The 12,500-nt window shown below is 38.0% G+C and overlaps 1 protein-coding gene and 1 long non-coding RNA gene across 2 annotated transcripts in view; both read left to right on the top strand.

The window, feature by feature from the left end:
• The window catches only part of LOC119595676, a 9,843-nt gene extending 4,068 nt beyond the window's left edge, over nt 1-5,775 (top strand). Inside the window, exons 2-3 of the long non-coding RNA XR_005230714.1 lie at nt 1,413-1,767; nt 5,499-5,775. This is a non-coding gene — a long non-coding RNA (uncharacterized LOC119595676). The remainder of the gene's footprint in view (nt 1-1,412; nt 1,768-5,498) is intronic.
• Nucleotides 5,776-11,080: 5,305 nt separating this feature from the next.
• LOC119595473 overlaps nt 11,081-12,500 on the top strand; it is a 3,426-nt gene continuing 2,006 nt past the window's right edge. Inside the window, exons 1-3 of the mRNA XM_037944600.1 lie at nt 11,081-11,219; nt 12,047-12,168; nt 12,289-12,500. The exon at nt 12,289-12,500 is cut by the window's right edge and continues 3 nt beyond it. Coding sequence (XP_037800528.1) covers nt 12,048-12,168; nt 12,289-12,500 — 333 coding nt within the window. The 5' untranslated portion in view covers nt 11,081-11,219; nt 12,047. The remainder of the gene's footprint in view (nt 11,220-12,046; nt 12,169-12,288) is intronic.

Here is a 12,500-nt window from a genome sequence, read left to right as displayed (position 1 = left end):
CTTTACCCACCCCATCACACAGGACCCACTTGTGGTCACCTTGCAAATTTGCTGATTGTGGCAAGGATGAACATGAAAGGGAAATAATAGGTTCTAGTAGATGCTGTTTTTTTTTTTTTACTGTGAAATGGAATCTGCCCGTTTTGTTATATTAAAGTGGTTTTCATGAAGCAGGAGGAAGTATTGAAAAAGAAGTAGAATAGTTGTGGTAATTTGGGATAAACAGATAAATATAGAAATACTTTATAGGCAAACAACTATATAGGACTTGTTTCAGATATTGTTGCAAAAACAAGGGATGAGAATCTGGATGTTCTTACCATGTGTAAATATGTTAAATCTTGCAATGTAAGTACAAAATATTTATTTAAGATATAGTCAGAAAATAAAAGATAGTTCATGGTATGTTTCCTTGACAAGGACTTCTATAGGTAATCAGCACTAGTTTTCTTATTTGAACCAATTTATGTATAATATATAATATATATTATAAGTTCAGAGAAGGCAAGGTAACATGACCCCAAAGAAAAATAATAATTTGAAGGTACTGTGATATTCAGAGTAGCACTTGTTTCTCATTAATAGTCTGACCTTGAAATTTACTGTGACCCCTTAGGGATGACCTGCCATCTGAAGTCCAACAGCTTCGTGCTTTAGCAAAGGCCACCATACCAAAATGATAATTCTTGCACTGGTTCCTTTCAACTATAGATTACCGAAGGTGATCAACTAGCATTCATGTTGCAAGATTATGTGTGAAGGTTAATTGGCATTTGCCAGAGAGCTGAAAGATGTGGGGCCCGTGGCAATTGGACGATGATCTATTCACTATTTTGAAATAAGAATATTATTATAAATTGCTCATATTTAAGTCCATTTGTTTATATCACAGTATGGATATATCATATAGCTCCTGGAAAACCTTACACTACATATTCAAGATCTGTCTGTCTACCTGTCTGCATTTCTCTGTTTCTTTTTTGTAATTATGTTTTCCTTTCCAAAATCAGTTGAAACTTGCTATGATTAATAATATATGGCTCGTAATCTAAAGTACAGCATGATTGCGGTGCATTAATAGATAAGGATTAATGCTTCACACTCCAACAAAGGCCAACAACCCTCCTCTACATATATTCTAGCAAGGTAGAGGTGTACTAGATCTTTATTCAATGGTAAATCATCACTTGGGTCTACAATTTTTGGGGGAGGGTCCTATGGGGAATTTACTAGGCCTGACTATAGATTAGTAACCTAACTAGTGATATGCGTGATTTAGTAAGATACAAATAGATCATTATTTAACTTACTCAGTCAGAACAATACAAATTCAAACTCGACACAACATACGTATATACATGTTTACACATTTTGTGGTGTGTTTTTACTCATTCATCTCTTTCTTTTTACAGGGCTCCTTCCTCATACTGTCTGCTGCCCTCCATTATGTAAATAGCTTTGTTAATTCATATCACAAAATAGGAAGTAATTAACTTAATTTAACGAAACTAAACAACCGTGCCACATTTCTAACCCAGCTCAGGGCTTTGGTGAAGAGTATTTTATAGGCCGAAACATATTCATTTAAATAGAATTTTGGGAATACACAAGAAAAAAATGATCATTGGTAGTCAGTCTGAAGAGGATTTGCAGTCCAGCTATCCAAAAGGTTGTGCTATATTATGGCAGCTGGAGCATGGGCCTCTCGATTCTGGGACTGTGAGGGAAGGATGCAAGACATTTTACGGGGTGCAGCATATATGTCACGTAAGTATGATACAAGTTCTGAATTTCATGCAGGGAAAATATGTGCAATCATGTACATTCTCTTGTTATTCTAATATTTTGTTCATATTGCCCAAAGCAATCCTTTCTTTAGGGACAACTTTCTCTCTCTCTCTCTCTCTCTCTCTCTCTCTCTCTCTCTCTCTCTCTCTCTCTCTCTCTCTCTCTCTCTCTCTCTCTCTCTCTCTCTCTCTCTCTCTCTTTCTCATTTTCTCTCTCTATCATTTTCTCTCTCTCTCTCTCATTTTCTCTCTCTCTCTCTCTCATTTTCTCTCTCTCTCCCTCTCTCATTTTCTCTCTCTCTCTCTCTCTCTCTCTCTCTCTCTCTCTCTCTCCTCTCTCTCTCTCTCTCTCTCTCTCTCTCTCTCTCTCTCTCTCTCTCTCTCTCTCTCTCTCATTTTCTCTCTCTCTCTCTCTCTCTCTCTCTCTCTCTCTCTCTCTCTCTCTCTCTCTCTCTCTCTCTCTCTCTCTTTCTCTTTCTCATTTTCTCTTTCTCATTTTCTCTCTCTCTTTCTCATTTTCTCTCTCTCTCCCTCTCTCATTTTCTCTCTCTCTCTCATTTTGTCTCTCTCTCTCTCTCTCATTTTGTCTCTCTCTCTCATTTTCTCTCTCTCTCTCATTTTCTCTCTCTCTCTCTCTCATTTTCTCTCTCTCTCTCTCTCTCTCTCTCTCTCTCTCTCTCTCTCTCTCTCTCTCTCTTTTTTTCTCTCTTAGTTTCTCTCTCTGTTTCTCTCTATTTCTCTCTCTCTCTCAGTTTCTCTATTTCTCTCTCTCTCTCAGTTTCTTTCTCCCAGTTTCTCTCTCCCTTTCTCTCTCTCTCTCTCTCTCTCTCAGTTTCTCTCTTTATTTCTCTCCCTCTCTCTGTTTCTTCTCTCTCTCCCTTTCTCTCTCTCTCTCTGTTTCTCTCTCTCTCTGTTTCTCTCTCTCTCTGTTTCTCTCTCTCTCTGTTTCTCTCTCTCTCTCGTCTCTCTCTCTCTCTCTCTCTCTCTCTTCCCCTCTGTTTCTTTCCCCTTTCTCTCTCTTTTTTTTTTTTTTTTTCTCTCTCTCGTTTTTTTTTTTTCTCCCCTCTTTTTTTTTTTCTCTCTCTTTTTTTTTTTTCTCTCCTTTTTTTCTTTTTTCTCTCTCTCTCTCTCTCTCTTCTCTTTTCTCTCTTTCCCCTTTTTCCCCTCCTCTCTCTTCCTCTCTCTTTCTCCTCCTCTCTCTCCCCTCTCCTCTCCCCCCCCTTTTTTTTTTCTCTTTTCTCTTTTCTCTCTCTCTTCTCTTTTCCCCTCTTTGTTTCTCTCTCTCTCTCTCTCTGTTTCTCCTTTTTCCTCTCTCCTTTTTTTCTCTCTCTCTTCCCCCCCCCTTTTTCTCTCTCCTCCCTTTTTTTTTTTCTCTCTCTCTCTGTTTCTCTCTCCTTTTCTCCCCTCTCTTTTCTTTCCCCCTCTCCCTCTCTTTTCTCTCTCTCTCTCTCTTTTCTCTCCCCTCTCTCTCTCTTTTCCCCCTCCTCCCCTTTCCTCCCCTCTCTTTTTCCCCCCCCCTCTCTCTCTTTTCTCTCTTCTCTCCTCTCCCTCCCTTTTTTTTTTTCTCTCTTTTTCCCCCCCTCCCTCTCTTTTCCTCTTTCCCCCCCCTTTCTCCTCTCCTTTTTTCCCTCCTTTTCTTCCCCCCCCCCCCTTTTTTCCCTTTTTTCTCTCTCCTCTCTCTTTTCTCCTCTCTCTCTCTCTCTCTCTCTCTTCTCCCCTTTTCTCTCCTCTCCTCTCTCCCTTTTTTCCTCCCTCTCTCTCCCCTTTTTTTCCCCTTTTTTTTTCCCTTTTTCCCCCCCCTCTCCTTTTTTTTTCCTTTTTTCTCTCTCTCTTTTTTTCTTTCCCCCCTCTCTTTTTCTCTCTCCCCCTTTTTTTTTCTTCCCCTTTTTTTCTCTCTCTGTTTCTCTCCCTTTTCCTCTTTCCCCTCTCCCTTTTTCCCCCCCCCTCTCTCTCCTCTTTTCTTCCTCTCCTCCCTCTCTCCCTTTTCTCTCCTTTTTCCTCTTTTTCCCCCTTTTTCTCGTTTCCCCCTCCCTTTTTCCTCTTTTTTTTTTCTCTCTCTCTCTCTTTTTCTTCTTTCTCTCTCTTCCCTCTCCTTCTCTCTCCTTCGTTTTTCTCTCTTTCCTTTTTCCTCCCTTTTTCCCCCTCTCTCTTTTTTCCTTTTCCTTTTTTTCTCTCTCCTCTTTTTTTTTCTCTCTCTCCTCTCTCTCTCTCCTTTTTTTTTCTCTCCCTCTCTCTCTCTCTCTTTTCTCCTTTTTTCTCTCTCTCTCTTCTTCTCTCTTTTCTCCTCCTCTCTTCTCTCTCTTTTTTCTCTCTCTTTCTCTCTCTCTTTTCCTTTTTTTTCCCCCCCTTCTCTCTTCTCCCCCCTCCCCCCCCTCCCCCTTTCCCCCCCCCCCTCTCTTTTTTCTCCCTTTTCCTTTTTCTCCTCCTTCCTCCCTTTTTTTCCCCTCTCCTCCTTTTTTTTTTTCCCACCCCCCCCCCTTTTTTCTCTCTCTCCCTCCCCTTTTTTCCTCCTTCTCCCTCCCCCCCTTTCCCCCCCCTCTCTTTCCTCCTTTTCTTTCCCCTCTCCTCCTCTCCCCCCTTTTTTCCCTTTTTTCCCCCTCTCTCTCTCTCCCTCCCCCCCCCTCCCCTCTCCCTCCCCCCCCCGTTTTTCCCCCCCCTCCCCTTTTCCCCCCCCCTTCCCTCCCCCTCTTCCCCCCCTTTCCCTTTTTTTTCCCCCCCCTTTTTCTCCTTTTTTTTTTCCCCCCTCTCCCCCCCCCCCCCCCCCCCTCCTCCTCTTTTCTTCCCTCCTCCCCTTTTTTTTTTCCCCCCCCCTCCCTTTTCTCTCTCTCTCTCTTCTCTCCCCTTTTTTCTCTTTTCTCTTCCCCTCTTTCTTTTTCCCCCTCTTTCCCCTCCTTTCCCCTCCCCTTTCTCTCCTCTCTCTCTCCTCTCTTCTCCCCCTTTTCCCTCTCTCCCTTTTCCCCCTGTTTCTCTCCTTTTCTTTCCCCCCCTTTTTTCTTTCTCTCCCTCTCCCTTTTTTTTTTTTTTCTCTTTTCCCCCTCTCTCTCTCTCTCTCTCTCTCTTTTTTTCCCCTTTTTTTTTTCTCCTCTCATCTCTCTCTCTCTTCTCTCCTCTTCCCCTCCTCTCCTCTCTCTCTCTCCCCCTTTTTTCCTCTCTCCCCTTTTTTTTCCCCTTTTTCCCCCCCTCTTTTTTTTCTCGTTTTCCTCTCCCTCCTTTTCCCCCCCCCCTTTCCCCCCCCTTTTTCCCCTCCCTTTTTCTTTTCCCCCTTTTCCCCCTCTCTCCTTTTCCCCCCCCCCCCCTTTTTTCCCCCCCCTCTCTCTCTTTTCCCCTTTCCCCCCCCCTCCTCTCCTCCCCTCCCTCTTCTCCCTTTTTTCCCTCCCTTTTTCTCTCCCTTTTTCCCCCCCCTTTTTCTCTTCCCCTCCTTTCCCCCCCCCCTTTTTTCTCTTTTCTCTTCTCTTTTCTTTTTTCTCTTTTCTCTCTCTCTTCTTTCCTCCCTCTCTTTCCCCCTTTTTTTCATTTTTTTTCTTTTTTTTTCTCTTTTCTTCCCCTTTTTATTTCCCTCTCTCTTTTCCCTCTTTTTTCTTCTCCTTTTTTTTTTTTTTTTTTTTTTCTCTCTCTCCCCCTCTCTCTCTCTCTCTCTCTCTCTCTCTCTCTCTCTCTCTCTCTCTCTCTCTCTCTCTCTCTCTCTCTCTCATTTGTGGTTCATCTTTACAGGTAATACCTGGGAACATTTGGAAAACAGAGTATCTAACCATGAAGAATCAAGAATTATAAACTATTGGTGCTATTATGGTGTCTTTGAAGTGTTATTATTTGTTTTATACCTTAAGAACAGGGTTGAGGAGCTAACCCAAAGAATGAATTGACAAATAATTATAGTTCTAAATCAGTTGACAATATTTATGTACATGAAGAATAAAACTTTGTATGGCATTTTATACTTCTTTGTATATTAATGATTCCATGTGATGAATTATAGATGAGTAAATTCGCAGATTTTTTACTGATTCCTTTCCATTTCTTAATTTTTATGTATGTGATCTAACCACCCTAAAGGGTTATCACAAGTCACTCTACAACTGAAAAGAGAAGCTACTTTATATCAGTCCCTCCCCCTTCTTATATATATATATATATATATATATATATATATATATATATATATATATATATATATATATATATATATATATATATATATATATATATTCATTTATTTATGTCTTTATCTATATATTTAGAGGGAAAGTTGCATACATTCACCTACTCATGGTCTTCATACCAAACTACCTGAAGGAGTGTGCAGAGACCTACATGAGGGAAAAAAATAATAATGTGAGAAACATGCAACTACCCTGCTGTGTACTCTCCTTGCTGCAGCATAAATGATTCTTAGGTAGTGAGACAAAAGAGACTCTTAGCCTGTCTTTGAAGAACTGTTTCTCAAGAAGTCCATCTGACATATACTGTCCATCTGACATATACATAGATTGTGATCAGAGATTTTTGTAAGTTAATGTTATTGGTTTGATAATGAGCATGAAAGGTCAGGATGAGAAAGTGAAACAAATTAGATGTCCTGCAAATCATTATATATACACAAGTATAGCATGAACTTTGGACACTCAGTAAGATATGGAATAATATCAAGCTACTGATTCTTATATGAGAGTGATGCAGTTCCTGTGACAAAATCCCTGCTGTGGAAATTAGACAGATATTTGATGAGAAGATGGGGACTCCTCACACCCCTGAGAAGGATACTGGCCTGTAGTCATTGTATGCTGATTTTGGCCAGAAGCCAAGCTCTAAAAATCCATGGCTAAGCTGGGCAATTTGTTTTGTTATACTTATATTCACATAATTTCGTTCAATGTGTGTTATCAGACCTGTTCATCTGTATTATAATGTTTAAAATTAGGAACATGGGAATTTGAATGAATTTTGTTAACACTTTAGAGAGTATGTTAGAATAAGTTAAGCATAGATTACATACTAGTTAAAGTCAAAAGTATGAGGTTTTTAATGCAGCCTTTATTTCTTTGTTTTGTTGCAGACGTATAAAAAAAACAAGCAAGTGACACCACATAAAGCACAGAGCATATGCAATCAACTATGGCTTGTATACATTTGATAAATCATGCCATGATGTGGTTGATATATAATTGGGGAGATGAAATGGTCAAAGGAACAACTTGTGATCTGGTGCCAGTATTAGAAATATTGTAAGGAAAGTGTGATTTTGTGGGTGTAGCTGTTGAACATTTTACTTTTTTGTGAAAATTTAACAATTAAATTTTTTTATGGATATGTATAGTTTATGCAAACCATGGTATTCTACCAGTTAGGCTGTATGTTTAATTTTATTTGCTTCTGTTTATTTTCTTTTACCCATAAAATAATATATAGGCATCACTCCGATTCAACTTGTCTATATAAATATATATAGATAGATGGATAACTAAAAAAAAACATAGATATACATACATATACAGAGAGACAGAGAGAGAAGAATCACCCTCATAAAAAAAAAAAAAAAAAAAAAAAAAAAAAAAAAAAAAAAAAAAAAAAAAAAAAAAAAAAAAAAAAAAAAAAACAGCTGCACGTTCTGACATTATATTGTTGCCCGCCATTGAACTCTGCCTGCACCATTATTATTTCATATTATGACACGAAACGTATTATGTTAAAATCCCTGTACTACTTCTGATTCAATGCCCCCCACCCCACCATTCCCTTGTTCGTTGTTGTCGTAGGGGGGGGGTGCTTATGAGACGGAGCCTGAGGCCTACTGTAGGGCATCACCCCTTGCCTCAACAAATTTTGCATCGTCTTTTCTTCTCTCATTTTCCTTCTCCTCCTTCTCTTCTTCATCTCCTTCTTCTGTCCACTGATCCTAATCGTTCACAATTTTTTACCCTTTTCGCCACAATATTTTACCTTAGTGTAATATGACCTTCGATGTCTTTCACGTTTATTTTAACCATTAACCATGCTGATTCCATATGCAGTTCAGTGAAATATTGGTTGTTTATGAAGAGTGATCTCCGCATGTTGATATTTTGTCCTCTGTTTTAATTCGTTATTTTATTATTATTATTATTATCATTATATATATATATATATATATATATATATATATATATATATATATATATATATATATATATACACACACACATTTTTTGTTTCTTATTTTTTTCTTTTCTTTTTTTTTTTGCAACGAAATACTGGTGTTTACAAAATCATAACCTGTATGATTAAAGTATACCCCCCGCCCCCTACACACACAAACGTCTCTATTTCAAAATGCCGAATAACGCTCACCTTCACGTGAACACAGTACAAACTGTATACATTAAAAGACATCTGCATGAACTGCAGTGCAGGAAACGTACACTTGTAATGGAAACTGAATGATCATTATTACAAATATCACGTTTATAACATTTTGTAGCAGAAACTAGCCTCCTATGAACAAAAATAGATGTTAGTGAATTAGTGATAATGTTAGTGGTTAAAGTACCAGTAAACGAAGCAGCATGTGCTTTCATACACACTTAAGCATTAGTGTAAAGTCATGATATGCTATACTGTCTACTTAAACATATATAATGTTTTATAACAGAGTATATATTTTTTTCTTCTTTTAACGCAGTCCAAATCACATACAATTTAGAGGAATGAGGTGAATTGAAGCAGCCAAAAATCACCGGTTGTACGATTGATGGTGAAAAATGCACACACATGTGAAGTACTCTATATGATTAGCTCAATGCCGCCTGGTGAATGCTATAATCATATGTATTTTTTTTATTTTTTTTTTATTATTATTATTTGTGAAACGTCTCTGCATATAGATGGCCTTGTTGTGCTTAGCCACAAAAGAGTCAATTAGTAGACGGGGGAAATTTATGCTATGAATATTGATGGTGTTATTTTTATTATAGATATTATGATTACAAAAATGTAATTGACATTAGTAACATCAATATAAGATAACGCAAAATATTTTCTAAAACCAAGGAAAAAGGTAAAAACGCAGTACTCGTAATTGGCTCATTGGTGACTTAGTAAAAGTGTAGCTATTTATGTGTAAAAACAATAAAGTAAACTCACAGTGGACATGACATATACGTACTTGTACGTACGTATATTTCTATACATGATATATACACACTGCGGAAGGGCAACAAACTCTGCCTATTTTGTAATTAGTAGCAAAAAAGAATAATTTACCATAAGCTGTGATGATGACGTTGTCAGCTGATTCTTGTCTGTAAACTAACTACTACTGCGCAAGGAAAAGGAAGGAAAATAAAACATACAGAAGTTTCCTTTTCACTTTTCCTTGGTATGATTCACTTGAAATCACAGTTATGGTCTCTGCATTTGGAACCTCCTGTAGTACAAGCAAGCCGAGGATTTCTGTAAATGTAGGGAAAATACCCCAAAACAAAATACATACTTTTATCTAGCCATTTGGCTAGATAAAAGTGGCTCCCCCCCCTCTCGCCCTCTCCTCACTTCCCCTTCATCCCTCTCTTTATTTCCCTATCCCATCTCTCTCTTACCCCCCTCCTCTCCTGACCTACCCAGCCTATCCATACTTCCTCCCCTCCCCTTTTCCTCATTCCCATCCTTTTTCTCTCATTCCCCTTCCCCCAACCCCCTTCCCGACCGAGTCCGTGAGCGAAAATTTACACCACGCGCTGAGCAATCAGAGGTTAGCATCAAGGCTATTGTGGAGGCATCTTTGGTGACGTTAGCCTTCGAGAGAAAATCTACGCGCTGCAATGGCTAAAAGATTGTCAACATGCTGAACTAGAGTGACTTCTCCGAGCATTCTAAAAGACTTACGAAATAAAAAAAAAGCATCATCTACATTTAATTTAGCTCAATGAATATCATATATATATATATATATATATATATATATATATATATATATATATATATATATATATATATATATATATATATATATATATATATATATATATATATATATATGTGTGTGTGTGTGTGTGTGTGTGTGTGTGTGTGTGTGTGTGTGTGTGTGGATACAAATATATACACATACATATAGATATACAAATACATAAATAATAATATCTACACACACACATGCTATAATAGGGTTCTGTACCATTATGAGCAATATGGCATATACATAAGTCTATTTCTGTTACCAGTGGACCACGTGGCCGTTTGCCACGTGGCTTCAAGTCCCAAATTGGAACCACTCACTTAGCGAGGGCGTAGATGACGATGGTATCTGACCTCGCTTGACCCGTCAGTTCGTTGCTACCATCCAGCGTGGTAAGGTCGGCCTAGCCCTCCCCCTCCGGGCAAGTTGACCTGACGCATGACCCAGCCTACCGCCTTACCCATATATAGCCATTGTCTCGTGTGTTCCCATACTGTGTTTCAACTCTTAGTAAAAAAGAATCACGCCGTTAACAAGTATCACTACCCCTGCAAAGCCATTGTACTAAGGTTCATAGCCTTTTACACACGTGCATACATACACATGTGTGAGTGTTCATAGTAAGTAGGTAGACAGACAGGTGGATATTTAAACACACACACATATAAAGATATAAACACACAAACGCACATACACACACTCACACACACATATATATATAATAATATATATATGTATATTCATATATATGTATATATATAAGCATGGAAACATATATTTATATGTATACAAACATATTTCTATATTTGTATATATAAACACACACACATATATGTTTATATATTTATGTGTAATATATATATATATATATATAATTATAAACACACACACACGCGTGTGTATATATATATATATATATATATATATATATATATATATATATATATATATATATGTATATATATTTGTGTGTGTGAGTGTGTGTGTGTGTGTGTGTATGTGTATGTATGTATTTACTGTATATACATATACATGGAAGAAAAACCCACAATACAAAAATTAGATTTATTGAAAGTGAGACTACAGTTTCGAAATCCACCTGGATTCCATCTACAGACCTGTAGATGGAATCCAGGTGGATTTCGAAACTGTAGTCTCACTTTCAATAAATCTAGTTTTTGTATTGTGGGTTTTTCTCTCTATTGTATCAGCACGGAAGAGTGTTTTGCTATTCATACATATACATTAATAAATATATATCCATGTTTATACCTTATCTGTTTACATTTATCTGTATATCTCTGTCCGTGCAAATGTGTGTATATTTGTCTACACACAGTGTACGGAAAAAATAAATCTACAGATATTACAACCCAGCAACAAAAACTAGAACACCGTTAAACCTCTGGGAAGCGAAGGAAAAAGAAATTCATATACAGAACTTCCTGCTTCCTCCTGCGAGGATCAGTCTGCAGAGTGTCGACGCCTGTCCCTTCATATTTCAGGTCTGTGGCAGTGTACCTTTTTCGTTAACAACTGTAGCTATTTTTTTTACCTATATTTGTGCATTTTCTCGTATAAAATGCTCACCCTTTTTACGTATTTAAACGTGTTACGGTAGGATGGTTAAAGTTGCTTTATATATGTAAATTTTGTCAATTGTTTTCCTGCACCCACGAACTACTTTGTTAAAGTTTCCTAAAGCAAAATCTGCAGTTGTTACGAAAAGAGATAACTTGACATCTTAACACTATTGTAAGTAAAAAGGATATTGCTTAAGAAAAATGAGAAGGTTGACAAAGTTAAACAGGAAAAGCGAATTATTTAACAGGAGAGAATGTGTCTATTTTAAGCAGTCTATTTTTAGAGCGTAAATGCTATTTTTCTTGCAGGCTTTTCCCCTTGCGTTTACGTCACTTCCTGTTACTATTTCGGTTTGTCTTTAACTACTGACACGTTGTCTTTGAATATATCATACAGAAATATGGATCATTTTTCGTTATCTCTTATCACTTTTATAGTATCTATTTGTTATTCATAATCAGTGGGAGTTGCCAATCTGTAGCGTTAATAAACATAAAAGTCTCACTTTGCTCCGTAAATGCCTCTAAATTTCTACTCCCTCCCACCTCCACCCCATCTTGGAGCCGTTACCCCATGCTCGCGCCTTCGTTACTTTGGCCCCATCTATTGTATATTTAAATTCCGCTTTCCCGCTTGTAAACATCCTGGGCTCGCATTTGAACTGAATATGGAAGAGACGCGTAGTACATAAGTAGGTAACAATTCAGTAAAATGACTGACAATGCATATTAATCCTCTTTAACGACAGAATGCCCAAGCCCACAGCACCAAAATGGAACTTGGGAAAACCGCTGGCGCTCATATTCGCAGCTGCTGTGATTTTTGCGCTGGTTTCTCTACGCGGACAATCTCGGGAGAATAAGAATAAACGTAAGATTATTTTGTCATGTGGATTCGGCAATTTCTTTCGGAAAATAAAAGTATGGCTGCTCTTTAATAAAAGCGATCACCATTCGCATTCAGTATCCTTATTAAACACATTTCATGCAGGTCCCGGATACAGAGAGAAAACCGGGCCAATTATCCGCAATACGAAGGCTGAGACGAAGCATCCGATTGATGGTCAAGCACTAATAACGTACATCCGGCAACGCCTCATACGCCCGCCAGCGACGGCACCATACAACCTCACGCATCCGGAGAAATCTCATTTCACCCATTACTCTCACCAAAGTCAAAATGCTTATGGCATCTTTAATGCA

This window comes from Penaeus monodon, chromosome 36, assembly GCF_015228065.2.
Source record: "Penaeus monodon isolate SGIC_2016 chromosome 36, NSTDA_Pmon_1, whole genome shotgun sequence".
Taxonomy (NCBI): Eukaryota; Metazoa; Arthropoda; class Malacostraca; order Decapoda; family Penaeidae; genus Penaeus; species Penaeus monodon.
This window is presented reverse-complemented; position numbering and strand designations above follow the sequence as displayed.